This window comes from Truncatella angustata (genome assembly GCF_020726525.1).
Source record: "Truncatella angustata strain MPI-SDFR-AT-0073 chromosome Unknown BKA67scaffold_10, whole genome shotgun sequence".
Taxonomy (NCBI): domain Eukaryota; kingdom Fungi; phylum Ascomycota; class Sordariomycetes; order Amphisphaeriales; family Sporocadaceae; genus Truncatella; species Truncatella angustata.
This window is the reverse complement of record NW_025763390.1, coordinates 1,600,574-1,619,626: the sequence shown is the minus strand read 5'-3', so window position 1 is coordinate 1,619,626 and position 19,053 is coordinate 1,600,574. Positions and strand designations below refer to the sequence as shown.

The window sequence follows — 19,053 nt, the reverse complement described above, 5'->3', positions numbered from 1 at the left end:
GAACATAGGCCAGGATGGGCTCATATATTTACCAAGATCGTTAATTTTACACTACCCCAAATCAAAGCAGCGATCTCAAGATGCGAGGATACATATGTATCAACAATAGTGCAGAAGTGCCCAACTAAGGACAAGGCGTTATGAAGTCGGCTAGCGAAACTTGTACCCTTCCGCTTTTCTGTTAGCGAAGTTAAGTTCAGTAGTTGATGGGTAGGCTACCTCGACACCCGTGGTTTGAGCTGGCCAATTTCGGTTTAAGGCCGATCATATTCTAGTTATCGTCCTTTATTAAGCACAAGCCGATCCATCTTTCACTTACACCAAAGCTCTAAGGTTAGCTTGATATCCGTGACGGGCGGCATGCGAGGTCTGGCGGCTGTTAACAACGGCCCGCTCGACAATAGAGCGCATCATCTTTACTCCATTGGGTGTTCAATGTTGATTAACGCACCTGTTCTGTAATGCTCGTTTCACGTCGATGGGCAAGCGTTCTGGATAACAACCTCAGGGACCTCACGGCACATTTAGACCCCAAGATATGATTTCTATGAGAAGTCTTGAAGGTAGGACGGTCGTAGGAGATAGTGGCATACCTGCTTTGAAGCTATATTACGTGACTACAAGCACGGATTAGGCGCCCAAGGGTCCCAAAGAGCCCTGAACATACTCCCACAGCAGCCTAACTACAAAGATTGCCTGATCTGTTATGTATGATCCCGTAGATAGTAGAGCCCCCCCCCCCCATAGGCTCAACTGAACCCTGAGAATCATGCGCTGGCACTAACCTTGGAGGGAAGTATAATATTGTTTAGAAAACCAAGGCTAGAAACGCCTATTGGATTTTGCAGAAGACGAATGCTTGTAAATGATGTACACCGAATGGTTGGGCAGTTGTTATGTTTGATAGTTTCGAACAATGCTTGCAAATCCGTATGCACGAGTGCTGCGGCGTAAAGACATGCCTTTCTTACAGGTCAGGTGGCGAGTCTATCCCCTGAATCTTTACTTTAACTTCATGACGCTGTGGTGGCCCTGGTTGACCCTCTTTACTCCTTTCACTCTCACATCATCGTTTTATAATGCGTCTTCAAGTATACACTACCAGTGCGCCCGGGTATGCTCTTGGCACCTGTTTCGCCGGCATAGCGTTCTGTTCTCTTCTCTTCCCCGAGCGCGCGCAGCGGAGCTTCGGCGTACACTTGCAGCCGAAGAGAGGATACCCCGCAGCCACCGACGAGAGGCCGGATTACCAGGAGAAATCAGAACCATTCAGACCATTTGGCCTACCCATCGGCCGGTCGCCGGAACATGCATACTTCATATCAAAAGCGGGGCGAGACTTGACGTTTGGTGTCCTCTTTGCCTACCTGCAATGGCGCAACGATCAGCATGCAATCATGAGCCTGCTCGGACTCCTGGGTATTGCCTACGCAGCTGACGGATACGCTGTCTGGGCGTGTAGCCCCGACGAAACAGGAAGGAAGTGGAAGGTTTTACAGCATTGCATTGGAAGTGCGGCCCTCGTGTTTAGTTCCTGGCGTGCACTCGCGAGGGAAGAATGAAGGGGAAAGGGAAGGCCGATCGTTGTGGTTGTACTTATGTTGTCCACAATACCCCAGATGGTTACTGCCAGTTGATTGCACCTCTTCTTTGCGATTCTACGATCCCGTGATCACTACTCAATTGCTATGATTTCGTTGCTGCTAGTCTGCTGCTACTGTGCTGATGCGATATCCCCTGACTGCGACCCGCCTGCTTTTGATCCGGCGTTCATACCCCATTGCTACTGACTGACGAGATACGACGGACATCAACGTCCCTTGTTACCGGCGCTGCGGATGTATGGCTCTAGCGGAAAGACTTTCGACTCTGCTTCCACGCCATCGTAAAGCGCCGACCATCGTTTTTTCAACACGTCAGGCGTTTCCCATGCATTTTCAGGGTCTCGCAACCACAATCTCAGCAAGTGCCGCCTTTTTATTCATTAGTCAGATTGTCCTGCCTGATATTTTGACTTCTGCTTGCTAATCATAACTTACTTCTTGTCTTCCGTATCAGTATATCCGTCTCTCGCGTGAAAGATGGCCAGATTATTGATGTACTGAATATCACCTTTCTGGAAGTTTGTGTTCACACAGAATTTGTCGCCCAGGAAGTGCAGAGTGTCAAGAGCTTCTGCCTGTGCTTCAGTGATTGGTGGGATGTCTGAACTCCTTGGAAGTGCGCCGTAACCGACAAAGTACCGCCTTCCGTACTGCAGCGTGACGCGTTGAGGAGTTGTGTTGGTGGGAGGGAAGTTGAACAAAAGCGGTCGCTTGGTCCATTGCTTATCGGCCTTCTCGAAACTGATTGACGTGAGCGCTGCTCATGGAACATGTACCTTTTCAAACAACCGAGTTACTTACACTTCCTGATCCCAATCCTGCGAAAGGGTATGAATGAGATCCGGCCTAGTCTTCGCAATCTCATTATATACACGCCACGTGCTGGCTAGTTTGCTGGCACCTCCTTCAGCAGCTGTTGCCAGGGCGAAAAGGGAAACAATGTCACCGGAGTCGGTGTGAAACACCTGTTTATCAGTGGTATACGCAGGGCTGCCTATTTGGCCATTCTGCGTTGAGCTCAGGTCTTTGATATGAGCCAAGACAACATCAGCAGGTTCTCCATTGAACTTGTGGTCCTGACGACCAAGCTGGGGTGCGATATGAGAGGATACACCCGCATAGATGATAAGATTCTCCTCGCGGGTATACTGCTCAACGCGCAGACCGCGGATGACGAAGAAGCCATGGCCACTGTGGAGCTCATTAGACAGACGCCGTAGTTCTACATGTAGTGCTGGCAGCGGGAAGGTCTCCGTTGAAATATACCCAATTGGTACACCGAGAGCTTAGGTAAGTCAGCAATCAAACATGCAGAATGTCACCGCTCCGAGAATTCACATTTAAAATGCTTCACTGCGTGGTCAACCTCATCCAACTGGTCTTCGTTCAGGACGAATGTCCAGTCATAGGTCTTGCCGACAGTATCCCCTTCCCATACTAGGTCTCCTTTGAGCTGTTCCGGAAACCCGTCTGGCACCGTCTTCGGCAAACCGCCTGCATTGACCCGACTTGCGGTACGGGCCTGCCACTTGGAATGATCTGTGGATGGCTGTTAAATTAAAAAAAAATAATCAACGCGTGAGCTGCGTATGCGAAAATTGAAGTCTTACCTGGAACGTAGGATATGTCTGGCTGGCCCACAGGTCCTGTGCGAGCCTCGGTCACCGTCGTAGTCGTCGTTGCCATAATGTTTAAATAAAAGAAATATGGTTAGTTTAATCAAGGAAAATCACAACTTCTTTTTGCTCAACCGTTTAAAAGTGTTATGTTGAGACTGAGGAGTCGGGAATAACCATCGGCCTTGTAGCAATCCGACCCTCCAATTGCGTCATCCGCTATAGCCACAACACGCACCCATCGACCAGTGTAACAAGAACGAAAGAAGACGAAATAAAAAAAACAAAAAAAAACGAAAAAACTCTGCCAATCTTCAACTCTCGTTCCAGCAGCAACCACATCGAAGTATTCAACAACTTACAATGCGACAATCATAGTTCATATCAATATGTTCGAAAGATCGCAAGATCACTGCGAGTCCTTAAGTCATTCGACTAACCTTAGCGCATCGCGCTTCACGAATCACAAGGGTCATCTTGGAGCAGGAATATCGTTGAATCTTCAATGTGGTATCTAGGTACCATGTATGTAATGCCATCCAATTCGCCATACGAGAAGTTGACCTGATAACGCCGTGATAATGCTGACCACTTTAAAGTGGTTGCAGTGCAAAAACGCCTCGAACCCAAGAAAACAGCGCCAAGACAAGGGTATAAGCCCTGTCGGGTATGTCTTTGGCGATAGGCCAAGCCCTTTACGCCGTAGCCCTTTAAGCCGTTGTAATGAACCGGAAGCTGAACCCTTAATAGGTGGTGGCTTCGTAAATCGCAGTTACTTCCGCAAGTCTCTCCAAGCTTTCCCGGTCACCATATGCGTCGAGCAATCTTTTTCTTTTCACCTCCTGGGCACCGGGGGCTTGATCGACGATGCGCTCGTGTGCCAAGCCCTGAGTTGAGTTCAGGCGACCTTCGAGGAGTGTAACTGCACCAGTTGCTAGAGATGATAAATTAGAACGCATGCAAACGGCTGCAGTAGTCGGATGACTTACCCAGGGCAATTGGAAGCAGAAGTGTCAACAACACTCGGGGATTCCTTGCTGAAGAAACGGCTTTGGGTAGCCCGCAATGGATCCCTGTAGGAGCAGGCGAGTAGACCGCGGCTAATGCAGGTCGCGGCTGGCGCGTCGCAAAGTTGAGTGCGTCGGGCGAGTACAGAGTTCTGTATCGTCTAGCGTAGTATGTCGGGTTGTTCATAATAAATAGTCTTGGTTGTGTGGTGTTGGGGGCTTTGTAGTGATTTGAGCAGTGGGCTCTGAATGAGGTTGTATCGTTGTGATTGGTGGTGGTGTTATGATTGAATATTGGGGCAGAGAAAGCCTCTACTCAAGCCCATATATACGTTCAATCATCCACTTGTCCTGACACAGCCTTCCGCACCATTTCGTGGCTCAGGGGCTCACGAAAACGAAACACGAATGCCTTTGTTGGCTATACGCCAGGACGGCATCAGAGTGGGCTGATGTGTAGGCCGTCTGGGTCGACTATCGGCAGGCTCCGACCCACTGCCCACTCTGATGCTGCCCCGGATTCAAGCGCCAACGAGAATGATTCGGCATCCCCTCCTCAATTTACGGGACAACGAATTGCCTGCATGAGAACAGATTACGGGGAAGAGCTAAGCTCATCCGATTCTGATGTAATGAACAGACGAGAGTAATTTCGGACGGTACCACGAATTATTACCCCCATGTTTTTTGTTGAGCTCATGCAGATTAATCGCCGAAAACAGCTTTGCGACGTAGCACTTGTTACACCAACCACGACGTAAAGTTTCCATCTCACAGACTTGGTCGCAGCAAATTCCGTACAATGATTGTTGCTGGACACCATCATACTTGCAGGCACGAGCAAATGTCTTGCAGATTTATCTGTTCTAACATGACTTGACTTACCGGGCGCAAGTCAACCGACAAAAAACTCTCTCGTTTTGGTATATTTGGAGGTAAAGTCCTGGCTGAACCAAATCAAGTCATCCTATTGGGTTGAAGGGGGCATCTTGAAAGACCGCGCCCGCAATGGCGTCCGACAGTTTCTAGCCACCACGAACCAGAGTACACGCGATCTGCACCAAGAAACGTGCGACGCAAGTGTTTCGTGTGTTTTGATAGACATGAACTAAAGCGTATCCAGTCGGTCCATCTCTCCTTGTATATTCGTTCGCATTATCGATGAGGTCAAATGTAGTCAAGGTCGAGCAAAGTCGGATTTGCTGTCGTGACGACATCTTGAACCATGCCGCTGGGCAACGTGCGGTACTCAGTGCATCTTGCGACCTCAGCATGCTACATACGCGAATCTCAACTACAACTCTATCTGAGACGACATAGCTTTGAACCACGTTGAAGAACAAGGTGCAAAACCATCGCTCAATACCATCCAAAGGCTACATTCGAAGACCACCTCCGCCAATACCGTGATCCGTGATCTTTTGCCTGACATTACGACATTTACGATACCATTCAATCGCTTCGCACCACTAGGCTATCGCAAGGGTGTTGCCGTAGATAACCTGGGGACTGCCATCAAGCTACACGACAACCGTATCCTCGTGCTCTACCCGTTACCATTGGATCCTTCAGTTCGACGAAAGCTGAATAAGCTCCGTGGTGTGAACTTCATTGTCGCTGATTCAGGCCATCATATGTATGTTTAAGGACTATCAAGAGGCTTGACCGAACTCAAAAACTATTGGAGTGCCAGGCCTGGACCGTAAACGGAAAGACATCACAAGGGACTTGATCTACTGCGACGCCAGGAGGAAGCATGAGGATGAATACAGTTTCACACAAGATGTGGAGTCGGTATTGTTTGAAGGGGGGTTTTTTTTTTCTACCTACACAGTTGCGTGGCATCACAAGTCCACAAAAACGTTGGTCCAGTCGGGTTTGTTGCTGAATCCACCTTGTACTGAATAGTACAATCCTTCTTCGGCAAACCAAGGCGTTCTATCACGAGGCTTTGTCGAGCATGCTCACCCATGGTCATTCTAGTTCCAATGCTTAATGTACTACGTCGCTAGCGTTGACCAGGCATTAACGCATCAAGACAAGAAAAGGGCCACTGAATGGGACATTCAACGTATCCTCCCCCGCCACGGCGACGTTCTAGACGAAGATGGAAACGACGCGTTCAAGTCGGCGTGCAGGTGACAATTAAATGGTAAGGCTCGACCTGGTATTCTGAGAAGGCTTGTACTAGACCCGTTTATGAAAGTTGTGAGGTGGTGGTTCTTAATGTAAAGGTTTTGTTCATACAAGTTCGAGCGAGAACGAATGGTGGCATCATTGCTCTATTGCTTTATTTTTCAAATGCCAGGTACGACAGTTGTGAACCCCATCGTTCAAGAACATGGCGCTGTGCAACGCGGTAATGGAAGACTTGGTATACAAAGCTCACTTTAGCCCCCAGGCTTTTAGCATCAGTGGCCATTATCCACCTGCTTTTCACGTACTACCGTTCCTAACTGTGGTCAACGTTGAGAAATGGGAAACAGCATTAGACCGACTTCCGAGCAATTCGACCGATACCGAGCACCGAGCCGCCCTTCTGACCATGTGGATCCATCGTCTGAACACTCCGATGACGGTCGCCGGCAAGACCTACAATCAGCGCACAAACTACAAGGAACCGATGTGAAGATGGATGCGGCTAGTTGAAAAATGACGTCCCGATATATATTATATCTGTGTTGTCCGTTGTTCTGACCTCAATAGCCAAACTACGTCTCCCTCGGTTAACTGGTGCAACGATTTTACTCAACTGCCAGCGAGATAGTTCTTTTGGTTGTTTGCAAAAGGACCATCATTGAATAAGCAATTATTCCTGCTACGTAGCTTTCTGAACCATTGCTTCTGCATGATAAATGCCGATGCGGCCACGACCCTGCTTCTTGATCAACAGGTCCGTGGATCATTGCCTTACGAGGCTAAGGTAGAGAGGAATGTGGAGGACTGCCGGTTCTTAATTCAATGCGACCCACATAGATCAAAATTTTATCTTATCTGATCCATCACTTACATATATCCTGGGAGACTCTGGCCCGGTTTTCCAATGCAAAGAGGCTGGCTCATTGGATATTCGATGTAAATAATACCGCTCTCTGACAAACCTAGTACTCTTCACACGGTAAAATCTTGGCTGTTCGTAAGATTCGCCAGAAGTAATTTGACAATCATGTCCCGACGCCGGATGTCTTGCCTGGCCAGCTGCAGTAGATAAAGGTGCGATCGTGTCTGCGTTGCAATAGGAAATTCTCCAACAGTGAAGGTCAAATCATTTTTCCAATTGTGTATAACAATGCGCTCTTCTCTGCCCGCCGTCGCGTCCTTGGTTTCGCTCTTCGGAGCACTCCCCGTAAAAGGAGACAACGACACATACTGGCCTTGGCAGTCATTCAAGTCAGAACCAAGCTTACAGCCACCAGTATTAGACATCACCAAGTACGGCACAACTTCTCCCGGGTACCTCTTCTTCGACCAAAATGGCAACTATGCCCACAACTATAGTCTTTTCATCATGACCGACGAGGGAGACCTTATTTGGCAAGGTGGTTATGGTGACTTCAGTGCTTTCAAGGCCCAAACGCTTGACGGCAAACCAGTCATCACCTTTTTCAATGGTGTCACATGGTCAGAGCCTTACGGATGGGGATATGGTCTTATTGAGGTCCTGGACGATACTTACCAGAGCATCTACAACGTCACTCTCAATGGCTCGCTTCTCCAAACCTTGGCCGATGCCGACTCTAGCGGCTTTGAGTCATGGCTAGATATGCACGAGGATCGCATCACTCTGGAGGGCACCATGTTAACGACTGCTTATAACGTCAGTCAAGCCAACTTGACCTCGGTTGGAGGACAGGAAGACGGCTGGATCGCTGATTGCCTATTCTATGAGATTGATGTCAAAACCGACACAGTGCTCTTTGAATGGAGCGCCTTGGCTCACCAGGACCAGATTCCTCTCGCTGATGCTGTTCCATACTACCCGCTATCATATTTCGGTACCAATCAGTCTAACCCCTGGGGCCCTTTTCACATCAACACAGTCAACAAGTTGGATGATGGTTCTTACCTGATTTCTTCTCGACAATATTGCTCCATCTTCATGGTCAACCCTGATGGGTCGGTCGCATGGACATTGAACGTACGTAACTCGCCCTTGCTACTTTTTCACATGTACTGACAGTTGTAGGGACGCACTGGTGGCGACTTCACCCTGGATTCAGGCATCAGCTTCTGCTACCAGCACGATATCAGAGTCCGAAATGTGGATGATAGCATCATCGATGTCAGCTTGTTCAACAACGACAACAACGCCGACAACTATGGTGTCAATCAGACGACTGGCCTCTTCCTACGTCTAGATACCGAGGAATGGACCGCAACTCTCGTGCAAGAGCTCACTGACCCAAATGACACAATCTACGCTGCCTCGCAAGGAAACCTCCAGGTCCTTGACGACGGGCACTCGATCATGGGCTACGGCTCGACGCCCAGGATCAAGGAGTACTACTCCAACGGTTCTGTGGCCATGTCGGCCAAGTTCGGACCCGGCAATGGCAAAATCTTCTCCTATCGCGCCTACCGTCTTCCTTGGGTTGGCCGACCTAACACTCTGCCAAAAGTCGTTGCCTGCAGGGGACGGACTGGCAACCAGACCGAGGTTTACATGAGCTGGAACGGTGCGACCGAGTACACGTCGTGGAAGGTGTACTCCGGGGCGTCCGAATCGGCCCTGAGCGTAGCCACTGAGGTCGCCAGGACTGGATTTGAGACATCTGCTGTACTTGCATCGGTCGCATCATACGTACGCGTGGATGCTTATGGGACGAATACGACCCTTGGGTCGTCAGAAGTCATCACGGTTCAAGATGAATGTTAAACGCCATCCGGGCACGATGTCATCTCTATAGGAATCTACAATCTGTTCTAACGTGCTGATGACGACTGTCGATTGAATGGGTGTATGCCAAAAGTAATCTTTTGATTTGCAAAAGGCATCGATGAGGCTTGGGCTCAGATGAGGGACTTGCGATCAACGAGCCGCGGTGACGAAGTCGTGCGTGCCATGTGAATCCACTTATCCACCCGAGAACACCAGCCTAGGTTAGACTAAATGCTGGATCGGCATATTCTGAAAGGGCTCGTGTTGACACGCCGGCTTGCGCGGGCCAGGCAGATTTTCGTTCGTAAACCATCAATAGTTGGAAGATGCCGTCAGTCATCGTTCATTATTGATAGTCTGTCGCCTGTCTCTCTACTTTATTTATTAGAGGCGGTCCAACGGCCATACCCTGCACATGCTTTCCCCGCACTTAGGGAGTACACTAACCTTAGCCCCGCCTTTCCTGCGCGCTATAGTGCTGGGTGCTACAGTATAAACCTACTTACTCCGAGGCGACACAATGCAGCGCACCTCGTCTTTGCCCGGAATCCGGGCCGGTGCGGACCGGTTCTTGCATTAATTGCCTTCCTTGCATGCGGGAGGAGAATTTCCATCATTTAGAAGCAAATATGATGACCAATATGGATATGGAGATGGCGTTGCCATGGAATCATTTAAGCGTGCGTTAAATTATCCGTTCCTTCCCTAATCTTAGAGAGCTGGCATTTCGTCAGTCGGCTTAGCGTGGAAGTATGGTTGCACCAAAGGTGGTTTCTTAGCGGAGGTGTTTGCAAAGGCGGTACGGAAGTATTATCATCTTTCACACGACAGTAAGTAGCAAAGACAGCAAGTCATCCCACGTCAGAGTTTCCTTAAAATGCTTTGCAGGATACTCCCCATAGACATTATCGAGATTGCAGATCTAGCACCGCTGATGCAATTAGAGGACAGGAACTACCGCCACTCTGCGGGTTCAGGTATTGCAGCTGCTACACGCACCAGTCGGAATATCGCGTCGGCCCACAAAAGAAGACTTCGCCAGGCAAGTGCATACCCTGCTCTTGCAGCAGGGCTTTAAAATGACGAAGATGCATGGTGTCACACATTAGTCGTCATGGCCATGAATTCGGATGCCTTTGACGCGAAGACAACCTGCTCTAAGCTATCATTGACAACCTGGTACACTTGCGGTGACAAATACAACTACAGTCTCCTACAGCAAGCTCTATCTTTTGTTGTCGACAGTACTACATCAACTTATGCTAGAATCAATAATTGTTGTTGAAATCACACCTTCGAGTCAACAGTCGGAACATTCTTAGTGGTCGAGTGTTTCGAAGTTAGCTTTAGCCGGAATACCGTCAACCGCCCTCCAAGTGTTGATTCCACCTTATGTTATACGCAGTGCTCATGCGTCAATATGCCTCTCCTCAGTGGTATCATCTTTGTTCTCGCTCTTTTCCTGAGCTGTCTTGATTCATTTGATGCCTTTGCCAGTGGTACTCAGGCAGAATTTAAAATCACTCCTTACAGAAGCTCACCTCTGCAGGACATTGTAAGAACGCCTTCCTGTCAAAGCACTCTGAAATTTGTTTAATCGGAAACTCAGGTTACCTGGGATGAGCACTCCATCTTCATCCGTGGCGAGAGAGTGGTCTTCTTCAGCGGAGAATTTCATCCATTCAGGTTGGTTTCTCAATAAGGCAACTCATAATATTCTTTACTCACGCAGCTCTACTCGACTATAGACTTCCAGTACCGAGCTTATGGCTTGACATATTCCAAAAGATACGCTCTGCAGGCTTCACGGGTGTTTCCTTCTACGTCGATTGGGCGTTATTAGAAGGTAAACCAGGCAACTACTCAGCAGAAGGTGTCTTTGCCCTTGAACCATTCTTTGAAGCTGCCAAGGCCGCAGGGCTATATCTCTTGGCGGTAAGTCATGTTAGATTCTTTTTCGGGCCACTCTAACTCCAAACTATAGCGTCCTGGTCCATACATAAATGCTGAGGTTTCTGGTGGAGGATTTCCTGGGTGGCTTCAGCGAATTGAAGGCACCCTCCGAACTAATGCGAGCGATTATCTTGCGGCAACGGAGAAGTGAGTTTGTTCGCTTGAGAGCCTATTGGGTGTTGTGGCTCACAGATGACAGTTATATGACCTCGGTCATTCAGACCATAGCCGGAGCACAGATCACAAATGGAGGCCCGATAATTCTTGTTCAGCCCGAGAACGAATATAGCCAAGCTATTTCTGGCGTATCTTTTCCCAATGCAGCATATATGAGCTACGTTGAAAACCAATTCCGCAAAAATGGGATTGTTGTTCCGTTGATCAGCAATGATGCTTCCCCGCACGGATACAATGCACCTAGTCAACCGGCACCAGTAGATATTTATGGTCATGATGGTTATCCTGTTGGCTTTGACTGCAGCAATCCTGAAGCTTGGAAAGGACTTAGCACGAATTGGCGCACACTGCATCTGCAACAAAGTCCAACGACCCCATATTCCATCATTGAGTTCCAAGGAGGTGCTTTCGACCCATGGGGCGGTGTAGGTTTCGACAAGTGCCTTTCACTTGTGAATACAGAATTTGAGAGGGTATACTACAAGAACAACTACGGTTTTGGCGTTTCCATCTACAACCTCTACATGGTATTTGGAGGTACCAACTGGGGCAACCTCGGGCACCCTGGTGGATACACCTCGTACGATTATGGTGCTGCAATCGCTGAAGACGGAAGTATCACTCGGGAGAAATACAGTGAACTAAAATTGCAAGCCAACTTCATCGTCGCATCTACAGATTACTTGACCGCAGTCCCAGATACGCCGAGCACTACGCTATATACCACTTCTTCTGACCTCTACGTTACGCCGCTGAAGAGCAATCAGACCCAGTTTTATGTTATTCGGTAAATACCCATCGCTTGTCTAAAGGCTGAGTCAATGAATCTGACATGATGTTGCCTTAATTAGGCACAACGTATTTAATTCAACCAGTACGACAACGTACAAGTTAACGCTCAATAGCGCTAGCCTTGGCAACATCACAGTTCCTCAACTCGACGGTAGTCTTTCTCTTAATGGACGGGACTCCAAGATTCACGTTTCGGATTATGATCTTGGCGGAACGAAGTTATTATACTCGACGGCCGAGATCTTCACATGGTAGAAAAATTGTTCGTATTATAAACCTAACATGCTGACGATAGCATGCAGGCAGAAGTATGACGGCGGTGCTGTGCTTGTGGTTTACGGTGGCCCTGGTGAACAACATGAGTTAGCCGTTACACGAAATGCCGCAAGCGGACCGGTGATCTCTTCTTCAGCGGCATTACGGATTCAGGTTACATCAACATCAGTGATTGTGAACTGGAAAACCACATCAACAGATCAATATGTCCAGGTCGGTGATCTACGAATCTATGCTGTCGGTATGTTGGTTTTATTCATGCTGTCCGAAAGTTTGTCTGACTGAAACTTTTAGACCGCAATTCAGCATACAATTTCTGGGTAGTACCCATCCCCGGACCTGAAGGCGATCTGTATACAAAAACAGAGAAATCAAACTTGATTGTCAAAGCTGGATATCTTGTCCGTAGGGCATCGATAAATCAAGGACAACTCGAAATTCAAGGAGATCTCAACGCCACCACTTCTCTAACCATATTTGGTGGCGCACCTACACGTTTAACTGGCTTATCTTTCAATGGAGCTCCGGTAGATTTTGCCAAGCACTCGAATGGCACCATATCAGCTCACCTCGCATATACATCGCCACAACTCAACCTTCCTGCCCTCAAAGACTTAGAGTGGTACTATATTGACTCCCTTCCTGAGACTCGCGGAAGCTACAATGATAGTCTTTGGGCATCGGCAACGCTTCCATCAACTAACAACACCAATCGCCCGCTTACCACGCCGACCAGTCTTTACGCTAGCGACTATGGCTATCACGCGGGGGTCGTGCTCTACCGCGGCAATTTCATAGCCACGGGCAATGAGACTACGGTCCGCTTTCTAACCCAAGGCGGAACCGCTTATGGTTCTTCTGCATTTATTGACAGTTTCTTTCTCGGAAGCACGAACGGCAGCAAATCCGCGGCATCATCTAATGCGACATTTTCTTTACCACAACTGAGACCTAATGAAACGCATGTCTTCACGGTTGTGGTTGACAACTTGGGCCTTGACGAAGAATGGACAGTTGGTAGTAATACTATGAAAGCGCCACGTGGTCTCCTCGACTATGATCTGGCTGGGCACTCTCAAAGTGATGTTAAATGGAAGCTCACGGGCAATCTAGGTGGAGAGGACTATGCTGATCATGCAAGGGGCCCTTTAAACGAAGGAGGATTGTGGGCAGAGAGACAAGGCTACCATCTTCCAAATCCTCCGGTTGATGCGTGGCAAAAAGGGCTCAGTCCAGTCGATGGAATAAAAGCCGCTGGGGTCGGGTTCTTCACGACCTCTTTCAGTTTGGACATTCCAAAAGACTACGACATCCCATTATCTATTCGTCTGTCAAATGGAAATTCGACTTCGGCTGTTCGCGTTCAACTGTACGTGAACGGGTGGCAATATGGCAAGTACGTGTCGAACATTGGTCCACAGAAGGTCTTCCCTGTCCCTGAGGGCATTTGGGACTATCATGGACAGAATTGGCTTACTGTCAGCATGTGGGGACTGAATGGGGAAGGCGGCAAGCTGGAAAATATCGAGCTTGTTGCTGGTGAGGCGATTGCAACAGGACGCGGCGACGTCAATCTATCTCCTTCCACTACTTGGACCAAGCGGGAAACGGCATACTAGTGTTTCAGATGAGTAAAAATGCGTTTCTACATCCCAGAAGTCGTCGTGTGGCGAGACTACCGGGACACAGTAGAGATACGTCTGGCGTTATTGACTATGATAACTTAGTCACAGCTCGCATAGTACTAAGCGCTGTAAATAAGTTATTATTGCATATTTGTCTCCCAGTCAATAATATCATTATGTTACACAGGTGGTCTGTCTTTGCACGCAACGCGAAGATTCAGGTATAAGCCGTGATGAATCGTGCGATGCCCACGAAATAGCTTGAAAGTCTATCAGAAGGACGTATCTTACCTTTATTAGCTGCGAGCAAAATCAATCCAGTCATACAAGTGTGACCAAAATGTGAAATGTCCAGATTCATTTGTTTATCTCTGTAAGTGGTTTGTTATCTTACCACTCGAGAAGGTTGTTAATCACGGGCGGAATAGGACACTGGGCAAACGAGATCCACATGCTAACTAGAATTCTCTAGAATTTTCGTAGTTATAGAACGGTTCGATCATCATTTATCTTCTGTTTGTTCCTCGAGAGGCCGTGGGCGGAAAGGGTTCGAATGTGCCAGCTGTAATATAAAGAATTTGCAAAAGACGGACGGGTGAGACTTACTTGTCTACCTAAAAAGTCTTCTACGAGAGTATTCAGGTCCCTGCAATCCATGAAAAGGGGGAGGGGTTTCGCAATCTCTCCAGTTTCATTCATTTGATAAGGCATGAATGATGCTAGTAATCTTGCTCATGACTCTGCTGACTGGTGGCCGGCACTATTAATTGACAGATTACTGTGTGCTGTTTACTATGCCTTGTGTTACGAGGTCTTCGTTGTGTAATGTATCGGCCGCCTTCCCCAAGTGACTACTACTACGTGACGTAGTTTCAGGTTAGGTTAGCATAGTTGTTAGCCGTTCACACCACGTTGGAAATGTATCGATCCCATCCTTTGGTTCTGTTGCTGGGTGCCCCAGGCTCGTCTCCAGAGCATCGCTTCAGGCTACGAGAATATTGTTCACGCTATAAAGCTGTCTCCTGCGCGAGGGAACTGGTCCTCCCACCTGAAGTTGTGAAGAAGGATTAGAACACCGTCACTACGCCGGGACGAAATATGCTGCCTTGTGAAGACAGTCTCTGAATATTATTGTTTCTGTTGAGCTTTGCCGTATTGCTCTTGGCTCGTTTCTGTTGAGCCCACGGAAGTTGTGTCGAGCTGGCTACACCCCTTGATTTGATCGACTGAGTATTTTATACGAATTGGGTAGGTAGTCATCAGGTTCTTCCTAATACAAAATTGTTTGCTTGCCCCTGTTTGGCATAGTGTTCGCAAAGGTGAACTGAAACCAGAAATGACTACACTGCCATGAATTTATGGGTCCTCGAAGAATTATAGCACAGAGACTATGACCCGTCGATATGCCAGAAGATGTGTCAATAAGTTTCGAACTCTAGGAAGAGTTGAAAGGGCAGAATACTGGCTTTATTTCCGCTTTGCGTATCTAGTGTCCTATGTATTGCAGCAATGGGTCTTGACAACCTCCGCTCTGGCAAAGGGGAAGGGGGTCGATGAGTGGGTTGACGAAGATATGTAACGTAAGCATTGGTAAGGGTGCAAATAGTTCGTCGCAGCTGAATACATCCTGGCAATTAGATGTGGAGCCAACATATGAAAAAACGGTTGCTTGTACTTGTAGAGAAAGATCGGCAGGTTCCGACGAACCCAAGCTGGACTAGAGCAACATTTACATACCAAGTAGTAGTAATGACTACTACCATAGTACACAGCAATCTGGCAATGTCCCGCATTGCGGTAGGTGCTAGTGCTATGTAGGCTTGGCTTGCCCGGGGAAAACAAATTAAACCACGTTATTAGACTAGGCCGTCTACAAGTAGGTCAAGGGAATCCTAGTCTAGATGCAAAGAAATACTAAAAATTTGCTATTTTGTTGCCCTGGATAGTCTTCTCACATATATCAGCGTCCTATCATCAGGCACCTGGAATAACGGTCGAGATGCCTTCTTAGCTATACAGTGCAATATCAGACAAACATGTGAAGGGATAGATGGAATGTAAATATCTGAATCAACTACAGAGCAAACGTCGAAACCAAGACACACCAACGGGAGTTATGGCCTTGCACATAGGAGGACGGCCTCACGAAGCCTGACCAGCCGGCAAAGCTGCGAAGAGGTACCGGCCGGTTTGGGAGGTAAAGATTGTGATCTTCTTTCAATTTAGGGTCGTAAGGATAGGGCTGACAGTTGCAGGAGGTTGAACTTTGCGGCAGTTCACCGGCAGTCTTCGGCAGTGTCGACAGCGCATTCATCTGCTTGGCCGGAGAGCTAGACCAAATGCTCATGAGTCGTAGCGTCCCAATGCATCACATCAGATGCAATGGACGCGTCCGATCTCTTGTTCGAGCCGACAGGTGAGCAAGGTTCCGGGGCTCCCACTAAGCGCTACTGCAGACAGCACTATAGTAGTAGCTCCGAGATATCCCCACTTGGTGTTTTAGCGGCGTATCAGACTACAACCCACTATCGCATTTCGTGAACCTTATCTTTCCAAATAGGTAAGGAAAACTCTTGGGACCAAGCCGAAGAATCATCTCCTAATCGTACTTCTGTATCCTCTTTTTTCTTTTACTTCTTCTTCTTCTTCTTCCTCTCCTCCATAGGCCCGTCCGAATAGCGGGTGATTCGAGGCAGTGTGTTAAGGGTCGTGCTGTTCAATCTTATACTCGGGTGGCAGTGCGCTAGACTAGACTCACAGGCCAAGCGCCGACGTCCCGACAGTGACAGTATCAGAAGGTCCCGCTTGTCCGCGGAACTGCACAGCCGGAAGAGTGCTTTGACCTAACCCGCTGGACTTAGGTGGAAATCCAACACCAGTGTAGATCTTATAGGGGGCAATGGAGCCATGACTCGGAATGATTCTTAGTTAAAGGCAATCGGTCTACCCACTAAAAACATCTCTTCGCTCGTCCTTTTTCTGAGTTGTCGAATGTGATGTCGGCTAATAACCATTTCACCTCAACGCCATGAGTGACGATGATCGAAGCGCAAGCGTGCTCGCTGTTGCGGTGACCTTCCTTGTTCTAACATGGATCATGGTCCCGCTTCGCATCTACGTACGAACTGTCGTGACCAACTCATTCGGCCGGGACGACGCGTTGTTGATTTTAACACAGGTATGTCGCCACATTTCAGCAGGGAATGATCAACGTTCTAATTGATTTCAATTGTAGGCACTCTTTACCGTTTATCTCTCCGCCCAGCTTGGGGGATGGTATCATGGTACCGGTAGGCACAGGACGGATCTTACCCCGGAGAACAACACCAGTGCTCTAAAAGTAGGTGCCAACTAGACTAGCGTGCAAATGAGTTACCTGTTAACACGGTCACAGTTCTGGTTTATTTGTGAAGTATTTTACGTCCTTACCGCCACGTTCCTCAAGGTCACCGTCGGCATCTTCTTGATTCGCCTATCCGTTGTGAAATATCACATCTGGTTCCTCCGTATCCTTATGGTTGCGAGTGTTGTGTTGGGAACGGCATATTTGTTTGTTGTTTTGTTCCAATGCAGACCTATAAGCACGTTCTGGGAAGAGGCACCCGGCACTGCGGGAAAGTGCTTGGAGAATAACCCTGTTGCGATCACTACATATGTTGCATCAGTCATGAACTGCCTCGCAGATTGGGCCTTTGGCATATTGCCAATGTTCATAGTGTGGTCCCTGAACATGAAGAAAAGGTCGAGGATCATCGTCATGTGTATCCTTGGTTTTGCTGCTATGTGAGTCATCAGCCCGCGACTTGCGTCACCGACTAGCGAGACTGATCAATATCATAGTGGAAGCACCGCAACGATAGTCCGCCTGTTCTATATTCCTGACATGCTTAACGGACAGGACTTCCTGTGTGAGTTGCGCCCTGCATTGCTGGATGCGATAGGTTCATTAACACTTCTTTCTTCAGGGGCCACAACAAACTTCGCAATTTGGAGCACCGTCGAGCCAGGTGTTGGGATTATCGCAACTTCTATAGCAACTTTGAGGCCCGTGCTACATTTTATTATGGGGAAGCTTGGGCTATCACAGACATACCAGTTGAGCCAAAGTTTGCCTTGGGCCCCTTCTCGTGGTTACATGAAGACCGACGAACATTCGACGTCCAACCTGCGACCAGGCGATGGAACAACCACAGCAACCGCCGCTGGTCCGAAGAAGTCCACCGCGCCATTCGATTATCTACAAACACAACCAGGCATGGATCCTATCGAGTTAACCGGCATCACGAGAACCGTAGAGGTTTCGTTATCGAGGGACGATGCTCATGAGGTCAAACGGTAACCTTGCTAAAAGAAACGACCGCAAATCACATTTCGGCTAGTTCGTCTTCGATTGAAACAAATACCAACGAAAGAAATGGTAATAGTAGTAATGAAAACCACACTAATAATAAATAAATTTTCAAAACAAATATCAAGTTCTCGGATGAATCGCACACGTGTCTTTGGTGGCTCAAGACATTCGGGCGGCAGGTCAGAAATTCACCAATGTTTATGACAAACAGTTTTGCTGCCTATTGCAAGCTTGATATGAATCTGTCCCATTGTACACATGAGAGCCATGATTAATACGTCCCATGCCAAAGTCAAGACGACCACGCTAGGTATTGCAAACACGCGAAAGGACTGCAAAGCAGTGAATCTTGTAGATTTCCCCTTACAAAACATTTGCACAGGCAGTAATTGTTCTTGCTTGCTTCCGAAAGTACGGTACGAAGTTGGCTTGACCTCCCGTCGGCCGAGGAAACCGAGCCCGAGAGTTTATATCTATCACTCAAACCTCTCCCGAATAGTAGTCATCGTAGTGACAGGCTCCTAGCCCTTTGCTTTCGAGGCTAAGCTGCTTCGACGAGGAATGTCTTGTCCACGGCAGACCAGGATATTGTTATTGCAAAATGGCTTAAGCACCGCTCAGGGGGTCAATCTCGATGACGATGCAGTCGGTGTTCCGGAACACCTCTCAAAAGGGCAGCCTGTGACAACGAATGATATCCACATAGAGACTCACACACAGGGGGCTGAGACATGCGGCACGGGTAGTGCCGTCATGTCCGTCCAGAGAAAACG

At 48.1% G+C, this 19,053-nt stretch overlaps 7 protein-coding genes across 7 annotated transcripts; 5 read left to right on the top strand and 2 right to left on the bottom strand.

Moving 5' to 3' along the window:
- Window positions 1–960: 960 nt before the first annotated feature.
- BKA67DRAFT_583681 (uncharacterized protein) lies at window positions 961–1,663 on the top strand. Its single transcript, XM_046104096.1, has one exon. It carries the CDS (start codon window positions 1,080–1,082, stop codon window positions 1,560–1,562), a length of 483 nt encoding a protein of 160 aa, XP_045952772.1. The 5' UTR covers window positions 961–1,079; the 3' UTR covers window positions 1,563–1,663.
- BKA67DRAFT_650871 (uncharacterized protein) lies at window positions 1,664–3,363 on the bottom strand. Its single transcript, XM_046106056.1, has 5 exons — window positions 3,215–3,363; window positions 2,943–3,143; window positions 2,406–2,889; window positions 2,040–2,345; window positions 1,664–1,973 (listed from the first exon to the last, which is right to left on the bottom strand). The coding sequence occupies exons 1-5, from the start codon at window positions 3,288–3,290 to the stop codon at window positions 1,811–1,813; spliced, it is 1,230 nt and encodes a 409-aa protein (XP_045952771.1). The 5' UTR covers window positions 3,291–3,363; the 3' UTR covers window positions 1,664–1,810.
- A 600-nt stretch (window positions 3,364–3,963) lies between these two features.
- Window positions 3,964–4,414, bottom strand: BKA67DRAFT_541231 (uncharacterized protein; the record flags this gene model as incomplete). The annotated part of the gene is made up of 2 exons (XM_046100895.1): window positions 3,964–4,154; window positions 4,210–4,414. The coding sequence occupies 2 exons, from the start codon at window positions 4,412–4,414 to the stop codon at window positions 3,964–3,966; spliced, it is 396 nt and encodes a 131-aa protein (XP_045952770.1).
- Window positions 4,415–5,388: 974 nt separating this feature from the next.
- BKA67DRAFT_541230 (uncharacterized protein) lies at window positions 5,389–6,369 on the top strand (the record flags this gene model as incomplete). Its single annotated transcript, XM_046100894.1, has 3 exons — window positions 5,389–5,467; window positions 5,548–5,863; window positions 6,240–6,369. The coding sequence occupies 3 exons, from the start codon at window positions 5,389–5,391 to the stop codon at window positions 6,367–6,369; spliced, it is 525 nt and encodes a 174-aa protein (XP_045952769.1).
- Window positions 6,370–7,516: 1,147 nt separating this feature from the next.
- On the top strand, window positions 7,517–9,103 carry BKA67DRAFT_541229 (ASST-domain-containing protein; the record flags this gene model as incomplete). Its single annotated transcript, XM_046100893.1, has 2 exons — window positions 7,517–8,365; window positions 8,414–9,103. The coding sequence occupies 2 exons, from the start codon at window positions 7,517–7,519 to the stop codon at window positions 9,101–9,103; spliced, it is 1,539 nt and encodes a 512-aa protein (XP_045952768.1).
- A 1,082-nt stretch (window positions 9,104–10,185) lies between these two features.
- Window positions 10,186–14,350, top strand: BKA67DRAFT_97308 (lactase). The gene is made up of 8 exons (XM_046109578.1): window positions 10,186–10,661; window positions 10,716–10,792; window positions 10,855–11,041; window positions 11,091–11,206; window positions 11,259–12,023; window positions 12,088–12,279; window positions 12,331–12,545; window positions 12,599–14,350. Exons 1-8 carry the CDS (start codon window positions 10,527–10,529, stop codon window positions 13,921–13,923), a joined length of 3,012 nt encoding a protein of 1,003 aa, XP_045952767.1. The 5' UTR covers window positions 10,186–10,526; the 3' UTR covers window positions 13,924–14,350.
- A 2,149-nt stretch (window positions 14,351–16,499) lies between these two features.
- Window positions 16,500–18,459, top strand: BKA67DRAFT_583665 (uncharacterized protein). The gene is made up of 5 exons (XM_046104095.1): window positions 16,500–17,107; window positions 17,165–17,269; window positions 17,324–17,712; window positions 17,770–17,837; window positions 17,895–18,459. The coding sequence occupies exons 1-5, from the start codon at window positions 16,958–16,960 to the stop codon at window positions 18,266–18,268; spliced, it is 1,086 nt and encodes a 361-aa protein (XP_045952766.1). The 5' UTR covers window positions 16,500–16,957; the 3' UTR covers window positions 18,269–18,459.
- Window positions 18,460–19,053: the final 594 nt, after the last annotated feature.

Coding starts and splice junctions, on each gene's coding strand:
- BKA67DRAFT_583681 (XM_046104096.1), top strand. CDS start 1,080: ATGCGTCTTCAAGTATACACTACCAGTGCGCCCGGGTATGCTCTTGGC.
- BKA67DRAFT_650871 (XM_046106056.1), bottom strand. CDS start 3,290: ATGGCAACGACGACTACGACGGTGACCGAGGCTCGCACAGGACCTGTG. Junction 3,144..3,214: donor AGACATATCCTACGTTCCAG/GTAAGACTTCAA, acceptor AGCCATCCACAG/ATCATTCCAAGTGGCAGGCC. Junction 1,974..2,039: donor ACTGATACGGAAGACAAGAA/GTAAGTTATGAT, acceptor ATGAATAAAAAG/GCGGCACTTGCTGAGATTGT.
- BKA67DRAFT_97308 (XM_046109578.1), top strand. CDS start 10,527: ATGCCTCTCCTCAGTGGTATCATCTTTGTTCTCGCTCTTTTCCTGAGC. Junction 10,662..10,715: donor GCTCACCTCTGCAGGACATT/GTAAGAACGCCT, acceptor TCGGAAACTCAG/GTTACCTGGGATGAGCACTC. Junction 11,042..11,090: donor CAGGGCTATATCTCTTGGCG/GTAAGTCATGTT, acceptor TCCAAACTATAG/CGTCCTGGTCCATACATAAA.
- BKA67DRAFT_583665 (XM_046104095.1), top strand. CDS start 16,958: ATGAGTGACGATGATCGAAGCGCAAGCGTGCTCGCTGTTGCGGTGACC. Junction 17,108..17,164: donor CGTTGTTGATTTTAACACAG/GTATGTCGCCAC, acceptor TTTCAATTGTAG/GCACTCTTTACCGTTTATCT. Junction 17,838..17,894: donor TAACGGACAGGACTTCCTGT/GTGAGTTGCGCC, acceptor TTCTTTCTTCAG/GGGCCACAACAAACTTCGCA.